General features: G+C 33.6%; 1 protein-coding gene across 1 annotated transcript; it reads right to left on the bottom strand.

The window, feature by feature from the left end:
• Positions 1-16,523: 16,523 nt before the first annotated feature.
• LOC103488142 (WAT1-related protein At3g30340-like) lies at positions 16,524-19,223 on the bottom strand. The gene is made up of 6 exons (XM_008446739.3): positions 19,009-19,223; positions 18,791-18,853; positions 18,432-18,548; positions 17,938-18,343; positions 17,701-17,852; positions 16,524-16,922 (listed from the first exon to the last, which is right to left on the bottom strand). The coding sequence occupies exons 1-6, from the start codon at positions 19,170-19,172 to the stop codon at positions 16,760-16,762; spliced, it is 1,065 nt and encodes a 354-aa protein (XP_008444961.2). The 5' UTR covers positions 19,173-19,223; the 3' UTR covers positions 16,524-16,759.
• Between the last annotated feature and the right edge of the window lie 4,632 nt (positions 19,224-23,855).

The following is a 23,855-nucleotide window of genomic DNA, read 5'->3' as shown; positions in this document are numbered from 1 at the left end:
ATAAGATTGAAACCACGAAGTAGTCACTTTTAGTTATAATACCGTAAACTATAAACTGACTATTTCAATTATGATGACCTAGGTAACTTGATCTTAATCCTGAGCTAACTATGAACTTCTGTTCATTCGGTAGTATCCTTACATCTGCATAGGTGAGGGTGAGGGCAGCTCAACATCGCTGGCCCAATAAGCCTCCCATTTTAGGGGTAAGAACGAGTTGATAGATAGGGACATAGGGTGCAAGATGGAATTCACTCCTACCCACTTCTGGGATAGTAGATAGGTTGTTCGCTTAAGGACTGAATCCAAATCTTGAACAAGGGGCCCCACCTTCTCATTGGCTTGAGAATGATTCTGGTTTATAGGTTGGACCTTAAACCAATTTTCAATAGTGGATCAGTGGGTCTTAAGGAGCAAGATGTAATCTCAGGGGTAAAACGATATTTTGACCCAGCCAAGATTACGAACAACCTGTGAAGGATCGACTTACCCATTATGGTTATATCAGGTGGACAGAATTATATCTATAGTGAGTAGAGTGCAACTAAGAGTCTTTAGTGGAATGACTCTTTAATTAACGAATGTTGATTAACTTTGGTCTAAAAGAGTTTAGCCAGTTAATCTCAAATCGTTGGAGCCCATGATCTATAGGTCCATTAGGTTTCCCTACTAGCTCACATGGATTCAACTAAGAACAAGTATGTTGAAGTAATTCGAATTGTTCGAATAAAGGTAAAGAGAGAGAAACCGACAAATATATAAGATATAAGTCAGTAAAAATAAACTTTCAGATTTGTGTTTAAATATGATTTAAATAAATATGAATATAGATTCATATTTAAAAGCTTGAAAATTTTAGAGAACTGTCAAAAAGTCAACATGTTGATTTTGAACTTTGACCAGATTTATTTTCAAATATGATTTTAATTTTAGAGAAATGAATACAGATTCATACTCGGGAGGTTAGAATAAGTTAAGACGGGAAAATTAGTAAAAAGGCAAAAAGTTAACTTTTGACTAAGAAAAGTCAAAGTTTGACTTTGACTTAAGTTGGTCAAATGACCAAAATGCCCCTTTGACTAATTACTTTATTAATTAACGTTAATGGGAAATGTGGCAGCCGATTATGAATTGAAGGCCACTAATTTCATTAAAGAGTTAATGATTTGATTAGGTGTTAATAAGATATGAAATAATGTACATGCAATTTGCATGTAAATTTCATATAAAACTTCTCATTGCCAAATGAGAAAATAAGAGTTTTTGCTCTGAAAAATACCTAAACGATTGACTCCCATCTCTCTCCAAAATTCTCTTCACATAATCGAGTCCCACAACTCCGTTCTTGGTCCTGAGCATAGTAGATCAGCTTGGTGGTTGTCCTTGCTCGTGATTTTCAGGAAAAGAAGAAGTTTTGGACCAAAGAAGAAGTTGAGAACCACAAAGGTAAGTACATCGTTTACCTTTCTCTCTCTTCGTTTAGGTTCATCGCATGATAGATGTATATTAACTTCTAAATCGTTTAGATGCATATAGAGTAAAGCATGATCCTTTAAATTCTGCTGTTGCATGTCTCTGCTTGGTTTTTTCCATCAGTTTAACTATAAAAATTATTTTGTAATTTTTGCCAATGTATTGGTATTTTTAAGATTCCAATTAAAATTGGATTTCTGTAATTCTTCCACATTAAAGGGTTTTTATCCCTTCAGTTACAATAGAAGAGACATTCGACCATGATACATTTGAAGAAGATGTCGAAGCCGCTCCTTTATCACTTGAGGATGAGGGTCAATCAACGATTGATGAGTTAAAAGAAGTCAATCTTGGTACGATAGAAGAGCCTAGTCCAATCTTTATGAGCGCCCAACTTTCTGATGATGATGAAAATGAGTATGTGAACTTACTCAAAGAGTATAAAGGTGTCTTTGCATGGTCATATAAGGAAATGCATGGACTCGATCCAAAGGTGGTCGTTTATCTCTTAGCAATCAAACCAGAGCATCAACCAGTCAAGCAAGTCCAACGACGATTTCGACCAGAACTCATTTCTCAAATCAAGGAAGAGGTAAATAAGCTCATTAAGGCTGAATTTATTCGTGAAGTAAAGTACCCAACATGGGTAGCTAATATTGTTCCAGTAAGAAAGAAGAATGGTCAACTACGTGTTTGTGTCGGTTTTCGTGACTTAAATAACGCATGCCCAAAAGATGACTTTCCTTTACCTATCATGGAAATCATGATAGATGCAACCGCAAGGCATAAAGCTTTATCTTTCATGGATGGATCTTAAGGATATAATCAGATTAGAATGGCTCTAGATGAAGAGGAGAAAATATCATTTCGAACTCCAAAAGGTATATACTTGTTGGAATTTGTGTCCTAAAACTCGTAATTTGTAATTTGATTCATTATATTTATTATTGAATGCTATAATCTTAAAATCAATAAACTTAAGGTCCTGAGGCTATTTACTAGTTTGTCATATATACTTGAACTTTTTTGTAAAGACATAAGCATGGATTAAGTTTGAGTTAATAGTCCAAATGGTCTATAGTGTATGAATAAGGTTGGGCGCCTTATTTTGGAAAAACACTATGGATGCGGCCCGCGCCGTAGTTAGTACAAACGATGTAATCCTGAATCATTCATGTAGAGACATGGGAGTGGGGGCATCCTATGTAAATGGTTTGCATAAGACTAGAACCGCGAAATAGTCACTTTTAGTTATAACAGCGTAAACTATAAATTGACTATTTCATTTATGATGACCTAGGTAACTTGATCTTAATCCTGAGCTAACTATGAACTTTTGTTCATTCGGTAGTATACTTAGATCTGCATAGGTGAGGGCAGCTCATCATCGCTGGCCCAATAAGCCTCCCATTTTAGGGGTAAGACCGAATGGATGGCTAGGGACATAGGGTGTAAGACGGAATTCACTCCTACCCATTTCTGAGATAATAGATAGATTGTTCCCTTAAGGACAGAATCCAAGTCTTGAACAAAGGGCCCCACCTTTTCATTGGCCCGAGAAGGATTCAGGTTTATAGGTTAGACCTTAAACCAATTTTCAATAGTGGATCAGTGGGTCTTAAGAAGTAAGATGTAATCTCGGGGGTAAAACAGTATTTTAACCCAGCCAAAATTATGAACAACCTGTGAAGGATCGACTTACTCATCATGGTTATATCAGGTGGACAGAAATATATCTATAGTGAGAGGAGTGCAACTAAGAGTCTTTAGTGGAATGACTCTTTAGTTAACAAATGTTGATTAAGCTTGGTCTAAAAGAGTTTAGCCAGTTAATCTGGAATCGTTGGAGCCCATGATCTATAGGTCCATTAGGTTTCCCTACTAGCTCATATGGAATCAACTAAGAACAAGAAGGTTGAAGTAACTCGAATTGTTCGAACTAAGAAAAGAGAGAGAAACCGACAAATATATAAGATATAAGTCGGTAGATATAAACTTTAAGCTTTGTGTTTAAATATGATTTAAATAAATATGAATATAGATTCATATTTAGAAGCTTGGAAAGTTTTGAAACGGTCAAAGTTGTAAAAGTCAACTTGTTGACTTTTAACTTTGACTTTTAAGTTTGAGAAACAAAACTTTGACCGGATTTATATTCAAATATGATTTGAATTTTAGAAAAATGAATGCGGATTCATACTCGGGAGGTTAGAATTAGTCAAGACGGGTAAAATAGCAAAAAGTTGACTTTTGACTAAGAAAAGTCAAACTTTGACTTTGACTTAATTGGTCAAATGACCAATTTGCCCCTTTGATTAATTACTTAATTAACTAAAAGTTATTGGACAATGTGACAACTTATTGTGAATTAGAAGCCACTAATTCCATTAAGAGTCAATGGATTAATTAAGTGTTGAGATTATATGAAATAATTTGCATGTAATTTGCATGTAAATTTTATATATAAACTTCTCATTACAGAATGAGAAGAGGATGATGTTTTTCTCATAAAATCACCTAAACGATACACCACCTTCCATCTTTCTAAAAGATTTACTTCATAAAAAACAAGTCCCACAACTCTGTTTTTGGTCCTAAGATTAGTAGGTCAACATAGTGGTTGTCCTTGCTCGTGATTTTCAGGCAAAGAATAAGCTTTAGATCGAAGAAGAAGTTGAGAACTATAAAAGTTCATCGTTTACCTTTCACTCTCTTCGTTTAGGTCCATCACATAGCAATTGCATGTTAATTTCTAAAGCATGTTCCTAATTCTTTCGTTGTTGCATGTCTTTTTGATGTTTTTTCCATCAATACTGTTATAAGATAATGCCTTTCGAATTAAAAAATGCAGGTGCCACATACGCGCACTATGTAAAGGATCTTTGATGATATACTACATAAACACATTGAATGTTATGTTAACGATCGTGTAGTAAAGTCCAATAAGAAATGTGATCGCCTCAAGAAATATCAACTAAGAATGAACTCTATCAAGTGTGCATTTGGTGTAACTTCAGGAAAGGTTTTGGGATTTATAGTGAGACATCGTGGAATCGAAGTTGATCACTCTAAAATTGATGCTATATATCCAGAAGATGCCAAATTTGAAAAACCTGCACGAATTGAGACGATTGTAAGATAATTTGGCTTACATTAGAAGGTTTATATCTAATCTTGTTGGTCGATGTCAACCATTCCAGAGATTGATGAGGAAGGATGCAGTCTTTGATTAATATCAGTCATGCCTAAATGCATTTGATAGCATAATGAAGTATCTGTTCAACCCTCTGGTCTTGAAGGTGCCTGCAACTGGAAAACCATTAACATTGTATATCACAGCTCAAGAGACTTCACTTGGGGCATTACTTGCACAAGAAAATGATAGGGGTAAGGAATGCACACTCTACTATCTAAGTAGAACTCTGACGGGAGCTGAATTGAATTATTCTCCAATTGAGAAAATGTGTCTCGCCTTCTTCTTTGCAATAGATAAACTAAGACATTATATGCAAACCTTCATTATACATTGGTGGAAAAAGTTGACCAATCATCTCGGGACGCCTTGCTAAATGGGCAATTATACTCCAACGATATGATATTGTATATATCCCCAAAAAAAGCAGTAAAGGGCCAAGCATTGGTAGATTTCCTGGCTAATCATTCGGTTCCATCAAATTGAAAATTATGTGATGACTTACCTAATGAGAAAGTATTGTTTGTTGAAAGCATGGACCTTGGACCATGTTCTTTGATGGTGCGACATGAAGAAGTAGAGTTGGTGTCGGCATTGTCTTCATCTCTCCTGAGAAACATATGTTGCCATATAACTTCACACTCGGTGACTATCTAAGTAGAACTCTGACGGGAGCTGAATTGAATTATTCTCCAATTGAGAAAATGTGTCTCGCCTTGCTAAATGGGCAATTATACTCCAACGATATGATATTGTATATATCCCCAAAAAAAGCAGTAAAGGGCCAAGCATTGGTAGATTTCCTGGCTAATCATTCGGTTCCATCAAATTGAAAATTATGTGATGACTTACCTGATGAGAAAGTATTTTTTGTTGAAAGCATGGACCTTGGACCATGTTCTTTGATGGTGCGACATGAAGAAGTAGAGTTTGTGTCGGCATTGTCTTCATCTCTCCTGAGAAACATATGTTGCCATATAACTTCACACTCGGTGACTATCTAAGTAAAACTCTGACGGGAGCTGAATTGAATTATTCTCCAATTGAGAAAATGTGTCTCGCCTTCTTCTTTGCAATAGATAAACTAAGACATTATATGCAAACCTTCATTATACATTGGTGGAAAAAGTTGACCAATCATCTCAGGACGCCTTGCTAAATGGGCAATTATACTCCAACGATATGATATTGTATATATCCCCAAAAAAAGCAGTAAAGGGCCAAGCATTGGTAGATTTCCTGGCTAATCATTCGGTTCCATCAAATTGAAAATTATGTGATGACTTACCTGATTAGAAAGTATTGTTTGTTGAAAGCATGGACCTTGGACCATGTTCTTTGATGGTGCGACATGAAGAAGTAGAGTTGGTGTCGGCATTGTCTTCATCTCTCCTGAGAAACATATGTTGCCATATAACTTCACACTCGGTGACTTGTGTTCAAATAATGTTGCTAGGTACCAAGCCTTAATCATTGGCCTGCAAATGGCTTTAGAATTTGGGATAAAGTACATAGAAATATTCGGTGATTCAAAGTTAATCATAAATCAACTCTCCTATCAATACGAGGTAAAGCATCAAGACTTGAAACCCTACTTCATTTATGCTAAAAGATTGATACACAGATTCAATGGCATAATATTGGAGCATATACCGAGATTAGAAAATAAGAAAGTTGATGCCCTTGCAAACTTGGCCACTTCTTTAACAGTCTCAGAAGATGTACCGATAAACATTTCTCTTTGCCAAAAGTGGATTGTGCCCTCGATTGAAAGTCAATACGAAGAAGCTAATGTGATATTTGTGTATGCAATTGATGAAGAAGATTGGCGTCAGCCCATTATAGACTATTTGGTGCATGGCAAACTTCCCATCAATCTTCGACATTGAGCTGAGATACGGAGAAGAGCTGCACGATTTATTTATTCCAATGACACACTTTATCGACACTCATATGAAAGTCTTCTTCTGCGATGCCTAGGAAAAAAGGAATCGACAAAGGCCTTAGAAGAAGCACATTTACGTATCTGTGGTGCTTACCAGTCTAGTTCAAAGCTCCAACATCAGTTGAAAATAATGAGTTACTATTGGTCCACCATGATCCACGACTCGATGCATTTTGCAAAGTATTGTGAAGTTTGTTAATTTCATGCAAATTTTATACATCAGCCACCAGAGCCCCTTCATCCAACAATAGCTTCATGGCCTTTTGAAGCTTGAGGACTCGACCTGGTTGGACCTATCATGCCTAATTCATCGACTGGTCATTCTTACATCCTTATAGGAACTGATTATTTTTTTGGGCTGAAGTTGTGTCATTAAGATAAGCAAAGAAGGAAAACATTATAAGTTTTGTTTGGACACACATCATTTACAGATATGATATTCCTCATCGTATCGTGACTGATAATGGAAGACAATTCGCTAACACTCTGATGGACAAGCTATGTGAGAAGTTTAACTTCAAACAGTAAAAGTCTTCTATGTACAACGCCGCAACAAATGGATTGGCAGAAGCATTCAATAAAACTTTATGCAATCTTCTAAAAAAGATGGTCTCCAAGACAAAAAGAGGTTGGCTAGAAAAGATCGGGGAAACATTATATTATTATTCTTTGTATAACAAGTCAATATCGCATTAATTATCATAGTTATTTTTTAGGCAAATTTTTTTAAAGAAAAAAGTACAACACACCCATCCAATTTGTTTCTATGACAAGTAAATATCATTGTGATTCTCAAATAGGTGTTTTCAAAGGAACTTTTTCTTTATAAAAAACATGTGTGTAGCCCTTTTGTTTTTATTATAACAAGTGAACAATATAAATTAACTTAGAAAAAAATTAATATTCCAAATTACATTTTAAACAAGGCATTCAAAAGTTAAAGTAAATACTATGACAAATATAACACAACCATAATATACAAAACATGAATGTACTAACAAAGAAATTAAAAAGGCGAAACTCCATGTACAAATGTGGGAAAGAAAAGAATACATTACGTAATGGTGTGTCTAAGATTAATTAAGTGTGCGAGGCAAGACAAGATAGACCTAAAAAAAAGAAAAATAAAATAGTCAATGAGATGGGATAAGTGGAACTAACGTATAAAATATTGTAGAAAATCACATTACCTTATACACAATGTAGTTCACTTTATGATAGTTGAAAAACAAAGAAAAATTCACATTAACAAATAAAAGTCCACATACCACCAAACAAAATATCAAAGAAGATGGAAGCACAAAGTGCATTAGTTTATGAGGAAAATAATAGTATAAGTGTCACACCCTGCACCAAAAGCCGCTTACTGCAACCCAATGGAGGTGTGCCGCCTACATCTTCAATGCTTACCACACTACGTAGTTGAAGGGATGAAAGCCCTTGCACAACAAAAGAATTACAGAACCATTACGCAATTTTAATTGGAATTTAAAAATACCAGTATATTGGAAACATCTAATTTAATTATTAGGCTAAGCATGCTTCTAAAATTAAATTATAGAGAATTACAGAAAAGAGGAAACTTACAATCGTGGACGACTCTGGATATAGAAACCACCAAATTTGGAGATACCACCACTTGAAAACCTTCATATTCTCTAGGTTATTTAGTTTGTGGGAACCAAAATTGGAGAGAAGGGAATTTGTTGAGAGAGCGATAGAGAGTTTTCTTCTTCCAGAAATTGAATGTACGCAAAATCACAGAACTCATTTTCTGTTTTATTACGTAGAAATTTTCCTCTTCTTCAGACGGAAGAAGTGGGAAGTTGAGAGAAAAAATGAGAAAGTGGGAAAACCACCCACATTACCTATTAATTTAATAAATTAATATTAAATTAATTAATTAATTAATTAAGTTAATAATTAATTAAATCATATTTAATTAATATTTCATTTAAATCATATTTAAATGAATATCTCTCACATAACCTATACTTTTAATTAAATCAAATTAAACTAAGCTATTAATTAATTTCTAAATTAAATATCATATATTTACTTTAATCTAAATTTAAATCATATTCAAATACAAATTTCTCTTATAACCTATAATTTTAATATGTATCATATACACATTATATTTTAGACTATAATTTAAATATGAATCTAATTCACATTAAATCAATATTTGAACTTATTCAAATATTTTATTCTCTCATAAATTAATTTTGAATCATATCTAAAATTAAATTTATATAATAAAGTTTAATTGAATATAAAATTTATATTATAATGTATCACCATACATTATATTAATTTCCACTTTAAATTCAAACATTTCAAATTACAACCAATACAATTTAATCTCATTACTCTTTACGAGCTAGGAAGGGGACCTAATGGACCTACATATCAAAAGCTACAACGATATGAGATTAATTGGCTAAACTCATTAACCACATTAATCAATATTCGTTAACTGTGTGTACACTCCACTAAAGACTCACAGCTGGACTCTTCTCACTGTAGATATATTTCTGTATCCATGGATATAGATTTATACCAGTAAGTTAGTCCTCTACAAGTGTTCGTAACACTAGATGGGTTAAATTACCGTTTTACCCCTAAGTTACTTCTAGTCTTTAAGTACCAGTATTCCTCTAATGAACAACATGTTTATGGTCCAACTGAAGGGATGAAAATCTTTTAATGTGGAAGAATTACAGAAACCCAATTTTAATTACAACCTTAAAAATACCAATACATTGGCAAAAATTACAAAATAATTTTTATGGTTAAACATGCTTTGAAAAAAATATAGAGAAGAAGAACTTACTCTCGTTGACGACTCTGAATCTACCAAACACCAACTTGGGGCACCACCACTTGGAAACCTTCCTATTCTCTGAATGAGATGGTTTGTCGAAACCAAATTGGATTGAAGGAATTTTTCTTTACGGAGAAAAATTTTTCAGAGAGAATAGAGTGTCTTTTGTTCTTCGCAGAACTCACCCCTATTTTGTTACGCAAAGTATTCCCACTTCTTCAGATGGAAGAAGTGAGAAGTTGAAGAGAATAAATGGGAACGTAGGAAAACCACCCAGGTTCCCTATTAACTTAATAATTATTAAATTATATATATTAAACTAATTAATTAATTTAATTAATTAATTAAATCATATTTAATTAATATTTTCATTTAAATCATATTTAAATGAATATCTCTCACATAACCTATAGTTTTAACTTAATTAATTTAATTAAATCGCATTTAATTAAATTAAATTAAACTAAACTATTAATTAATTCTCCAATTAATTAATTTCTAAATTAAATATCTTATATTTAATTTAATCCATAATTTGAATCATATTCAAATATAAATTTCTCTCATAACCTATATTTTTAATATGTATCATATACACATTAAATTTTAACTTATAGTTTTAATATGAATCTAATTCAAATTAAACTAATATTTGAACTCATTCAAATATTTTATTCTCTCGTAATTTAATTTTGAATCATATCCAAAATTAAATTTATATAATAAAGTCTAATTAAAATATAAACTTTATATTATAATGTATCAATATACATTATATTAATTCCCAAAGTAAATTTGAACATTTCAAATTACAACCAATATAAATAAATCTCATTACTCTTTATGAGCTAGGAATGGGACCTAATGGTCCTACAGATCAGAAGCTACAACGATATGAAATTAATTAACTAAACTCATTAACCACATTAATCAATATTTGTTAACTGTGTGTACACTCTACTAAAGACTCACAGCTGAACTCTTCTCACTGTAGATATATTTCTGTGTCCACGGATATAGACTAATACCAATAAGTTAGTCATTCACAAGTGCTCGTAACACCAGCTGGGTCAAATTACCGTTTTACCCATGGGTTACTCAGTGCTCCTCTAATGAACAACTTGTTTATGGTCCAACCACTAAACAGAAACCCCTCTCGTGCCATAGAAAGGGTAGGGCCCTTTGTTCAAGTTCTGGAGACACCATTTAAGGAAACACTTGTCTACTTACTCTAAAGGTGGGAAGGAGTGAATTCCATTTTGTTTGATTATGTTCCCAGCTCCCCACTCGGTCTTGTTTTCAAAATGATAAGCATATTGAGTTGACAATTTGGCCACTCCCACCCGTACAAATCAAAGGACAATCCCTCACAAACAGGAGTTCATAATACACTTAGGATTAAGACTAAGTCACCTAGGTCATCCTAATGAAATAGAAATCCAACTAGTTAACGGAGTTACATCTAGTGATTACTATTTCATGGTCCAGTCTTATGTAAACTTATTGCATAGGATACCCTCACTCGCATGTCGCATACATGAACGCATTGGATCAATGTGTTTGTATCAAATACAAAGTTAGTCGTATCCATAGTGTTAACAGGATAAGATACCCAACATTAACCCTATACTATAGACCTTTTAAGCTTATCTTGAACATTGATCCCCTTATGTCTCTACATACTGCTCAAGACTCATCAAACAGCTTAGGATGTTAGTTTATTGGATTTAGGTTATTAAGACAAAACTAATAATATAATCAATAACACTTATTGAAATTATAATAATAAAACCCTTTATTAATGAAGTATTAATGAAGGTCAATTGATTATATTTACTATCTACGAGTTTTAGGACATAAAATCCAACAGTAACATGGCAGCAACCTGCCACATCTACTTCATCTTCTGGTTCATTATCTTTAGGTCGAGTAAAAACAACGCCATGTCGCTTTACTTTCAATGAACCCTCTGTATTTACTGAGACGAACATCTTTCTTTTCATTCTTGACGAAGCTGTACTGCGAATTTTTCCGTCCCCTGTCACTAAGCCAGGTTTGCTTGGGATGGATATGAAAGGTTTCTTTTGGCTCTTGTTACCGACACGCTTAACCTTTTGAAGGTAGATTTTCTTATGACAGGAGTTGGGCTTGTAGATTTTATTTTCTTTGCAGTTGTGTGTAGCTTTTGAAAGGCAGAAAGTCGAGTAGAGCCAGAAGTTGAACCTTGATTTTTGTCATCCTCTGCCAATGTACTCAACCTATGGAAGACTAAAGGGCATGCAACAGAAGAAGTAATGCAATCAAAAACGAAACTTCTTTGACTTCTGCCTTTTTTGCCTTCTTCAAAATCGTTGTTTTCTTCAACTGTAATGTAACATGTATTAACAACTTTTACTTTTCCTTTACCAGCTATTTGAACTAGTTCGGAAGACTTGTATCCAACTCCAGCTCTAGAATTAAATATAGAATATCCTTGTTTCTGAAGCTTCTTTTGGTAAGGAAAAGCCCAGGCCTTTCATCGAATATTTTCACGCTTTTAAGCTCAGTACGAGTTGTAAAGTCATAACCCGCCTTTGCCATCAACTTATATGTCTTTGGGTTGAATCCCTCCACTGTTCGCCTTTTTAGAAGGCATACCTCTAAGTCCTTTTTCTCAAGTCTTTTTGCTTCTCCCTTGTCTATCATGGTAAGTGGCGTGGTGAATTTTCCTTTAATATCTCAATGCTTCCAACCGTCAGATTTTTCAAACATTCTGCAAACGGTGATTCTTCCTTCTTATGTTGGGACAGAGGAATATAACGTAAAACAGGAGGACTTGAGACTTCTTTTTGTGAGATTGCTATCTTTTCACTTTTTGGCGCCCTCGACTTAGCTTGGGTCATTGGTTCATCATTTTTTTGACCGTTGGGTGCATCCCTTTATTTGATTTCTTTGTTGTGATCATTTCTTCTCGTGCTTATAAGTACCTTTAGTCACTAGAACTTCAATTGATATGACTTAACTCACATCATCACTTTTTGTTTAAAATTTTGCATCAACAAAGTGGGACTCAACCTTTGAAAATGGCTTAGTGTCAGCATCAACCTTCTTAATTCCATGTTTATAAAATTTGAAACATTGATGGAGCGTGGAGGTTACTATTCTATTTTCATGTATACATGGACGCCTTAATAACATTTTATAAGTAGTTCTCGAATCGATCACATGAAATATTATGCTTGCTTGCAAATCCCCTATAGCGATCTCCAAACAAACAGTGTCTATTGTCCATTGTGCTCCTTGATTAAAGCCTTGAATCACCAATTTACTGTTTGATAACTCTTCCACTGAGATACCTAATTGATTCATTGTTGACTTTGGCAGAATGTTGACGGCAAACCACTATCAATGAGAATTTGATTGAGTTTTTGCTCCCGAACATATCCTGACACATATAAAGGTCTATTATGAAGCTTTGACCCAAGTAGAAAATCTTCAATACTGAATGATATCGATATACAGCAGGAATCACACGCCTTCGTTGGTGATGTAGCAATAGTCGAGACATTATCATTTTTTAATATCTCGATAATTGTATCTTTGACTTCTCGTGATAGTGTCAACAAATCATTTATGCCTAAAGAAAGAAAATTCTCTAGCTTGGGTGTCACCTCCATCGAATTTGAGGGAAAAGTGTCGTCCTCAGTCTTACTAATAGTATGGCATGAGACGATTTCCATTGGAAAGTTTTCGGGAAAGAGGTTCGTTAGAGTTATTGGTTGTCATGGTCAAGGAAGCTCCTCACTTTCTTCAATAATCAGTAGAATCTTTCTCTCATTCTTTCTTGTCTTTCTTCTTTGAAACTTACTCTTCCTCCTATACTCTCGGTACGAACCAAATTCTTTTTGGAAAAATTTTTGTTTGTGCTTCTTTTGACGCGTTACCGGCATCCATCCCTCATCAACATCATCTACCTGCTTTTCTTCTTTCTTGGAGCAAACAGTTTGGAAGTCATTATTTTGTAAGGCCCTCAGTGAAGAATATATAAAAACAAGTTCCAACAATCCAAATTGGATTAGACTCCCTATAGCAAACAATTGACTATCTGGCTGTATGATTACTGCGACATGATTTGTTTGTGCCACATCATCAAAATCTAGCTCAATCTTTTTGTCCAAAACTAACTTCAGAATCAACTCCTTCAATACAAAATATTTTTCAACTGGATGACTGACGACTCGATGATATTTACAGTAGTTGGGATCATTTACTCTTTCCATTTTTACAGGTTGTTTACATTCAAGAAGTTGAATGAGTTGTTTTTTTCAGTAGTTGGTCTAACATGTCAGGTAAGTCAGAGTCTGGAAAAGGGTAAACTTTTTCTTGTCTCTCTTTCAACGTTGGACGTCTTTTTTTGCATTCGTCTTGGTATTTTTCCATTTTCTTTTTCTTGGAGACAACCTTTAAAGAGGTCGTGCTGACGACCATAGCCTCCTTGGTAGCACCCTTCGATACCTTCTAGGTGCTCTTCACTTCTTTCTTTTCTTTTCTAATTTTTGGGACTAATAGATCATTGTTTCCTCTATTATCAATACTTAGCTCCATATCATGAGCTCTGATTGCTAACTTTTCAAAGGTGTGGGCTTTTATTCCCTACAAGAAGCACAGGAGCCTCCAATGCATTCCTTGAGTGCACACTTCAACTGCTGATAATTCAGTTAATCTATCTTTGCAGTGAAGGCTTAATGCTCTCCAGCGATTAATATAGTCAATGACTGGCTCACCCTTTCGCTACTTGATTGCAGTTAACTCTGTCATACTAACAATACGTCGGATGTTATAAAAATCGTTGAGAAAGTCCCTCTCAAGCTGCTCCCAGCTATCAATGGATTCAAACTCCAAGTCGGTGTACCAGTTGAAGGTGTTTCCCTTGAGAGTTTGGACAAACTGCTTGACTAACAAATCTCCTCGTGTACCAGCAGTTTCACATGTTTCGATGAAATGAGCAACATGTTGTTTTGGGTTCCCCTTTCCATCAAACTGTTGAAACTTGGGTGGCTGGTATCCGTGTGGCATCCTCATATTATCAATCCTCTTCGTATATGGCTTGGAATATAAAGAGAAGGTTTGAGCAGATCCATCGTATTGAGTTTTGATGGAGTTTGCAGTCATCTTTTGCAGCTGCTGAACAGACAACGATGCAATTGAGGTCAAATTTTATAGTTGACTTTCTTGTATAATTGTCTTCCCTTTGCCAACATTCTTGATAGTGTGTGTGACTTGATTCAGCAGCGTCACGACTCTCAATGTGATTCTTTGGCGATGCAATCTCAAAATCCCTTTCTTCAACCGCCTTCATGAGCATATTAACCTTTTTTTCAAATTCTACCATTATGTCTTCGCTTGTATCCACGTTAGTCACCATAACTGACATTATATTTGGATGAGGCACCTCCTCGTTTGAGTGCTCAGATGACGAGTTATGTTCGTCAATCGCAGGGTTTTCTTTGATTACAATTCCACCTTTTTATGGCCTGAAGATTTGCTCCTAAATATTCTTTGCGACTTCAAAGGGTGGCATATCTTCAGATGATTGAATCTCCCTTGAGCGGCTATGATGTTTGGCCGTTTGCCGATGTCGCTGAGAGATTTGGAAGTGTTGCCTTGAAATGTCATGATTTTCTTTGGATGTTCTTCAAAAAGAGAAAGAGATAAAAGGTAGAGACTGTCCCACTGGGTGTGCCAAACTGTCCACACGAGATTTCAAAAGAAATGTAATTCGTGGAATTAAACTTTGTATTGATTTATGTATTGGGATACAATCTCTAATATTTGCTCCTCTGTTTCTTTCTTTCGAATACAATTTAATCTTAGAACTTCGTGGTCTTCAATCTTCATAAAGTTGTAGTTTCAAGTCGATTCGAGCTTCAATCTTCTGAAATTCTGGAAAAGTTTTAATCTTCCAAGTCTTCAATCTTTCAGAAGGATGATCTCAAGGTTGATAATAACTTGCACGTCTTGAGGGCCTTTAGAAGTTTGAGTCTTCAATTCTTCAGAGCTTCAGTTCTTCCTTCAATCCAAAGATCCCAAAATGAATGGCAAAGGTCTCTATTTACAGAGAAATTTCATGGACTATAGGTGAGCTTGGGCCCATTTGCTTGTTGAGCTTAAGCTTGGGTCCATCTGTCTATTGGGCTCGGGCTCGAGCTCACTTGTTTGACGGGCTGAGGTCCATTATTTCTTTGGCCCAATTTTTATATTTAGGGCCTAATTGGATTGGGTATGAGAAGACTTAATTACCCAAACCCAATCGAATTATAATTATCACAATGTTTGTTGTGATGACATGGTGGAATTTAATTGGTCGAAATTTCTTGATCAATAGCAACATTTTAAAAAAAATTACGAATGTAGCAAAATTTATTAGTGATAGGCTATTATCACTGATATAGACTCTTATGGTTTATCGATAATAGACCAATATTTTCAACATGATCTATTAGTGATAGACTTTATGACAAATTTTGTTGTATTTGTAATTTTTTTAAAAATGTTGCTATTTATGCTAATATTTTGAATCTAATTATCATATTTGCAACTATCCCAAAATTAATTTTATAACTAATAAGATGATAACCACATTCAATTATGTGATAGATAGGTTTGCTAATTTTAATGAGCATTGAATAGGTTACTAGACCAGAAACTTATCTGATACAAAAGATACTTTTAGGGAGTGTTTAGACCTCCAACTTCAAGAGTAGAGTGAACTATTATAGCTCAGGATCTATTTATAATCATTGTAACGTTCACTAATCCTTACTTTTTGTCGTTTTTGGTCTATTTTACAATGTTTACTATTTTCTACACATACTAAAATAGCACTCCAAACATAGAATATTATAACCGACAAACGACTACAATAACTAACTCAACACCCTAAATATCTCGTTATAATTTGAAGACTTATTGGACATAAACCTAAAAGTCCAGTAGTTACTAAACTTGTAATTTTATCCTATACTATATAGAATTTTAAGCTTTCCTTTGATTTTCATTTGGTTTATTAACTTCTCCCTCAAACAATAAAAATTCAACCTTTAAACTTACATAATTGTTTATATTATCCACTTTGATTTTTATTTGGTTTATTAACTTCTACCTCAAATAATAAAAATTTAACCTTTAAACTTACATAATTGTTTATATTATCTTAACTAGTTAAGTCACCAATCACGTGTTCTATTATAAATTTAGTTGAACATAGTAAACTAGAATATATCTTTATTTGGGTTCATCCAATATAAAACTAAGAAGCTGCCTTAAAAAGATCCAAATGCATTTATATTTGTTCCAATGCATCTGTATTTGTTGATGATATGTTTGATTTATGATAGGCTTCTTCTATTGATATAGTTTGCTTCACTACACATTCCTTTGCTTCTTTGTCTTTTCCCCATAGAAGAATGTACATTCCACTTATGATCAACACTGACCCCACCACACTGCCACATCACAACCTCACAACTTTCAACCAAAATTTTTCATAATAAAACATTTAATCATAATTTTCATCATGATCATGGCAATCTATCTTCCACCAAACAAAGTATTTAGTTTTGATTTCGATGTTAGTATGTTTCGAAGTGGGTTTAAAAATTACTTTTTTTCTTTTATTAAAATTGTGTGTTAATGTATAAAATTGAATGTAAATTGATTTTGAGTGATTAAGACATGTTTAAGAGTGATTTTAAACATGAAAAATGTGGTTTTTAATAATTTCAAAATTGCTTCCGAACATGCAATTAATATATGTAAAACCTACTTTTGGAAACAAAGTTTATCTTCCTCTGTGTTATTTAAAATACTAATAAAAGATATTAAGTATCATTTGATAATCAGTTAGTGTTTGGTATTCTGTTTTTTAAATTAAGTCTATAAACACTCATTCCACCTTTTCATATCTCATTTTGTTATGTACTTGTTACCAATGTTTTTAAAAACCAAGCCAAACTTTGAAGACTAAAAGAAGTACCACTTCTTGTTTATGAAAATTGATGAAAAACTCAACTCTTGTATTTAAGATAGATGTAAATCATCGTAAGAAACAAAGATGAAATAGACTTCATTTTAGAAAGAAAAAAAACGATTACAGAACAAGAACTTAGATTTAGAATGAGTTTCGTTTTTCCTTCAACTTCAAGAGAGCAAAGTTAAAAACAATTTCTGAGTCGATCAAGCAATAGGAGGTAAAAGAAAAAAAGTGGAAAGAAAGAAGCAAACCTTCCTAGATGAATCTGTTCATGTAAGATGAAGAAATCAAATATGGCTGCAAAAATTTCCATAAAAGGGGTAAAAGCAGCTGTGAAAACTGGCCCTTTTTGCTTTACACACCAAGACATTCCCACATAACACAACCCTGATCCCACTGATCCCTATTAAACCCATCACAAAACACAAAACAAACTTCAGCAACAAAATAGCAACTTAACTTAGCAAAAAGAAAAAACTGATACTTACAGCATATATGAGACTTAAGATAGCAAATTTCCCTTTCACAATGAACAATGAGTTCTTCCTGTCTATAATCAAGTGCAAAACAGCTGATTGAATGGCACTGAAAAATGACATAATACAAGTACTAGAATATTGACATGGATAAACCTTCCCAACTCTTGTTTGCATAAGGAACCAAGATGACCACATAAAACACCCTCCAGTCAAAACCAATGAACCTATTAACCATTTTCCTTGTGTTTCAGCTTCAACCATTGCACGACCTCCGTTTGTTTTCCCGTTTGTCGATCCAGGGCTCGTTAGTGGTGTTCCTTTGTAAAGAATCAATAGTAAGTTCCCCGAAATGCACACCAGAGTCCCTACCACTTTGGCAATTCCACCCTTGCTTTTCATGTTCACTTTCTCCATACTAGAAATATTTTGAAACCACAGTTACTTTCATTACATTTTTGTCAATGTTAGGAAAGAAAATGAACTGCAGTTCTGTCAGCACGTACCGGAACAATACTGCTAGAACGAACGTGTTTACGGGTACTAGGTTGAGAAATGCACAAGAGAAAGTTGCAGATGTGAAGTGTAGACCAATTAGGAATAGGTATAATGTTAGTGTTAACCTGCATTAGTACATCATTCCAAAGTTTCTTACTAAAACAAATCGTAAAGTTATCAAACTTAAAGTATTAGCAAATATAGCACACTGCAACAAAAGTTTACAAATATAGCAAAATTTAGATTCAACTATCAAATATTTCAATGGTAGATCATCATTGATTGATTTTGTTATATTTGCAATTCTTTAAAAACGTTACTATACACCGACGAAGTTAACAAAAAAATGTCTATACTAATTACTAACCCAAGTAAGGAACTGATGAAAAGGAGGAATAAGGTGTAAGCTGTAAGCTGAGGTCTAGTTTTCCTGCATTTTCACCAAAAAAGAAGAGAACTCTTTATAGCTTTGAAGCATTTAAAACATTTTCATACAACAAATCAAGGTAAGTAGTAAAATGCAGACTCTAGTATGGCAAAGGAACCAATATAAACTAAATTTTCAAGAAGTCAAGGTGACTTTACCTTTCCCAAAAATAGGCAATTGGCAACAAGAAAAGTGAGGAGATCGTTTGTCGATAAACGACAATGAGTAGCTGACTGATCCCTTCATTAAGAATCTCCTTAAGTAGTATGTTCACACCAGCAAGTGCAAGGTTTATTGAAAGCATTACCACAACAGCCTTCATTTTTACTCTTCTAGCAATATGATGTCTGCCCAAAGGCAAAGACTTGTGAAATATGATTTTAGTCGTGAAGACACACGCATATATATAAGCTTAGCCTTTTGCCTAATGGGGAAATGGAAATGATTTAAAACAATGCAACTTGTATCAGAATATCTTAATTGATGCTGTTTTTTTCATTTTTGTCCCTGCTTCCTTTCTTTGGAACCTTTAACAGTCGTATATGATGGAATAAGCTCATGAATCGTCACGATACTGACGTTAGAAATACAACACAAGTTTATAACGACCAATATCGAAAAGGTTGGTATAATATTATGATGCCCTTCTTGTAATGTTGAGCATCTTTGGAGAGTTAGAGAGGGAGATAGAGAAAGCTAGGGTAACTACAGCCTAGAAATTCTGTGTCTAATATCTTGGAATCAAATATTTGCCTTGGAAACAATATCAAAACCCTCTCGATTTATTATCTATTTCCATGGCACTTGAAGAACAACATGTCAAATCTCACAAAAAGATGTATAGTCACAAAGAAAGTAATGGATTCTTGGTAGATCTGTTATATGCATTCCAAGACTTAGTGCTTTCAACAAGAACTTGAAAATCGAAACGCCACAGTCGTTTTCTTTTGAATACATGTCATCCAAATACATGGTGAGAATCTAAGAAGCATAAATATAAACACATTATACATATAAGACACAAGATGAACACGATGACATGTTTTTTTTTAAATCCTAGATCAATACAAGATACATTTATAAAAATATATATACCAACTTTTGATATAAGAAAGGTAGTTCAAATCCAACAAGTTTATGCATCTACATGCTTAATAGTTAATATGATGTATTTCGTTGTCGTTTTATCACTTTTATCTTTACCATTTATGTTCATCATCTATTATGCTTTACAAGTATTTGATCCTTGGCTAACAAATGTTGGATCCATATTCACTTAGGATAACTATAATTTAACGTACATGTATTGGGATAACATAACAAATAATGCCTAATACGTGTTCGGTATGTGTTCGAGTATACAGCGTATAACTGAAGCTAAAATATTTATGCTTCTTAAGTGAGAATGATTGCCTCTAGTTCCATATGCCTCATACATGTCCGATATGTTTTAGAGTTTACAAGCATTATGAAAGAACGGATACATAATCTAAGCTAAAATGATTGTGCTTGTTAGGTGAGAATGATTTCCTCTAATTTCATATAGTGCCTGATACGTGTTTGGTAAGTGTTAGAGTTTACGAGCATTATGAAAGAACGGATACATAATGTAAGCTAAAGTGATTGTGCTTGTTAGGTGAGAATGATTTCCTCTAGCTCCATATGTGGCTCAAAAGTCAAATGTATGTGCACTTATAATATGAAGTGACATGAAGCAAAGTTGAATGGTTTGGCTATGCAATTATGTGCCCACAGTGAGTTTTCTAAAACAAAATATTATAATTATGTAGTTCTTATGACAAGGCGGACTTCAAGATGTGGTTTTTTGTTAACCATTTTAGGGTATGGATATCGGAGAAGCCTTGTCGTAAGAACTACAAAATCATATCTCAACATTGTATTCAAGTGTTTGGATTATCTACGCGAGTATGAGTTGAAAAAATTGAATCAGTGATAAGTCTAAGCAATTATTGGTTTGCATTTCTCAAACTGTCTCTTTGAGACAATGCTTTTGAACTGTGGTTGTTTTCTCAAACTTCATGAACTGTATTACATAAACATAAATCCCAATTACAAGAAAACCAATTTTCGTAGAGAGAAAAACATGAGAAATCTTGCATCCATCCTATTGGAATGGCTTGAATCTAATATCTGACAACTTCAAATGACCAAGCACGAGATCTCATTGAATTGTGTTCTTTACGATTTTAACCCTAGAGTTTAGAGAGCTGGCTATGAACTCTCTAACTGTACTAATGCCTAAGTAATTTATTATATGATATTTCTCTGTAACAATAAAGGTGTTAATGAACTATGCATATAAATTTTTGTATCGACTTCTCAACTATTTACGTTTTTGTTTTCTTTTATTGTCGATTTCATAACACATCCTTGCCTATTCTCGTAAACTTATCGGTTGTGTCAATCCAAACACAACTAATAGATGAAAACATCAATTTTCATTTTAAAGGTTGATAGTTCAATTCTCCATTTTGTAATTGTTAAACACAACGAAAACAAAAATAAAAAAAATAAAGAAAAAAAAAACTCGTCGATTGCACTTGGCACTGACAAAATGAAGGTCCAAAAGTACTGTTTTTAGCAATTACCAATATTCTATCCCTTTATCCCTTTCCCTAAAGGTAAATAGAGAGATGCCCAACTTGGCTTTTTTGGGAAAAAAATGATATGAAGTTTTGTCAACAAGAGTTTCAATGAAAAGAATTAATGGTTTGATGAGATCAGACAAAGTATTATATATTATATTACCTTGATGGGGTGTCATAAAATAGTTGGTGGTTACAAAATTAATGCATCTAATTCTAACTTTTTATTCTTGAAGGCACTTATCTCCATAAAGTATATTGCAAAAGTAGTTGACAAGTTGTGCTTTAATAGAAATATAGTCCAACTTCTTAGTGTTCAAAAGAATAGTGAACCCAAACCATTATGGTGAGGAACTTTTTAACTTTGAGAGTATCAACAAGGTTAAAAGTTAAATAAAAGTTCTAAAACCTCTTCTCTTTTCTCGGAAAAAAAAAAAGGTATGTAGTTCAACGATAAGACAATTTTTAAAATCATATTTTTTTTTAAATGGAAAAGGTAGATTTTAAAAACTTACTTTTTGTTTTATAAATTTAGTTAAAAGCTTGATTGTTTTTAAGAGAATCGAAGATCATGGTAATACACAAAGATGTTTGACCCAAGGAATAGGAGGTGTTATATATAGAATATAGGTCATTAGTCTTTTATCTTTTATTGTAACTTAATTCTCTTTGCTCAGGTTTTTGTATGATTATATATTTCATAATAATGTGAAAAATGAGTTCTCTCGTATTCTCATCTAACATAATCAAAGTTGTTAACTACACTCTTCATATGATTCAAGAAATTCATGGACCCCACAACTAAAAAACGTCAATTTCACATCTTCTTAGCTCCTTATACTATAAGCTCTGCGACTAAACAACTTTCCATATTTAACAACTTCACTTCTTACCTCAAAGCCCAAGAATAGTAGCTTCAACTAAGTCGAGAAACACCACTAGTACATGCTTCCCAATTGACCTACGACTTATTGCTAGGAGTTTTGCAAAATGATTGTCAATATTTTCCTCAAATTATTGGGTGAAACATTGAATTTGGAGTACGATTATTTGGTAATAGAGAATTGAACAATACTTGTCACCTTTGTCACAGGCACTAAGAACTGTCTCCCAAGGCCTCTAGGGAGAGAGAGAGGGAGAGTGTGTGTGAGTGAGTGATTGTCAATATTATATAGTGATTGATGGAAAATGAGATTTTTATTAGAACCACACCTTGCAAATTGGAACAAAATGGTCATTTCATTACTCCCCCTTAAGTTTTCTTCAAGCCAATGAAGTCAAAGAAATTCATTCTCCCAAATGTTGCCTAATGACATTTCACTATTGATGGCCAATAAATTTTTTTTTTTTTTTTTGGGGGGGGGGGGGGGGGGGGGAATTGAATATACCGGGGGGGGGGGGGGGGGGTGATTGAATATACTAAGGACAAAAAGGGAAAAAAATGTTTCTAGAGTGTTTATCTTCTTTTTTGAACAGATAATTTATGTATTAGAGGTGAATTTCGGATATTCTCATAATAAAAAGGCTAAGTTGATGGAACTTGGACAAAATTTATATTCATGAACTCAAATAAATTTGTCCTAATCATCTTATACCGTTCTTATTAACATTTCTCATTTTAATCACAATAATGAGAACAAATATGTCCATGCTATTGCAAATTTAGTTTTCGCTCAATGTTGTTTTTTGATCTGAAAAGACTTCTTTTCTAATAGCATTCTCTTCCTTCTTAAATCATTGATTAACCCAAAATCTTAAATTGATGAGTAAAAGTAAAAATTTAATATTGTATTGTCTAACACTTTACTCACTTGTGGGATAAAAATTTAATATTATATGTAAAAGAACCTAAAAAGTGGAAAGCCAATTTTAATTTGAGAGAAAATAATATATTAAGATTTAAAATAAGACCTCTTCAACATACTCTAATACCATCTTAAATCATCAATGGATGAAGAGAAACTTGACGAGATGAGATAATAGTTTAACCTTAGTTACTTGTTTTATTGGTAGTCCAAAAAAACTAATTGATAAAAAAGAAAAAAGGGTCCAATCATCTTATATGGAAAATTTTTATGGAATCACTACCACTGTCATACTTAGTAATTTGTAAGGAAAAAGAAGTGTTATAAATAATAGGATAATAAGACTATAGTCGTCCAATCTTAGTTTTTAAAAAAATACTTCATTTGAATGGTCCTAATCTCATTAACTTCAAGATGGAAATGACTTTTCAAAGGGTGAAACTTCAAAATCTCAAATGCATAAAGGACAAATTTTGCAGGAAAAAAATGACAGTTCATCAAGTGAGAGGCAGAGGCAGGTTGGGAAAAAAAAAAGGATAATTGGGAGAGAAATGCCTTATCCCCAATTAAACCAAGGACTTCATAGACCCAAAC

The sequence above is a fragment of the Cucumis melo genome, chromosome 12 (assembly GCF_025177605.1).
Source record: "Cucumis melo cultivar AY chromosome 12, USDA_Cmelo_AY_1.0, whole genome shotgun sequence".
Lineage (NCBI taxonomy): Eukaryota > Viridiplantae > Streptophyta > Magnoliopsida > Cucurbitales > Cucurbitaceae > Cucumis > Cucumis melo.
The sequence above is the reverse complement of the archived record's forward strand: the minus strand, read 5'-3'. Positions and strand labels throughout refer to the sequence as shown.

Coding starts and splice junctions, on each gene's coding strand:
- LOC103488142 (XM_008446739.3), bottom strand. CDS start 19,172: ATGAAGGCTGTTGTGGTAATGCTTTCAATAAACCTTGCACTTGCTGGT. Junction 18,854..19,008: donor ATTGCCTATTTTTGGGAAAG/GTAAAGTCACCT, acceptor GTGAAAATGCAG/GAAAACTAGACCTCAGCTTA. Junction 16,923..17,700: donor GAACAGATTCATCTAGGAAG/GTTTGCTTCTTT, acceptor GTGATGTGGCAG/TGTGGTGGGGTCAGTGTTGA.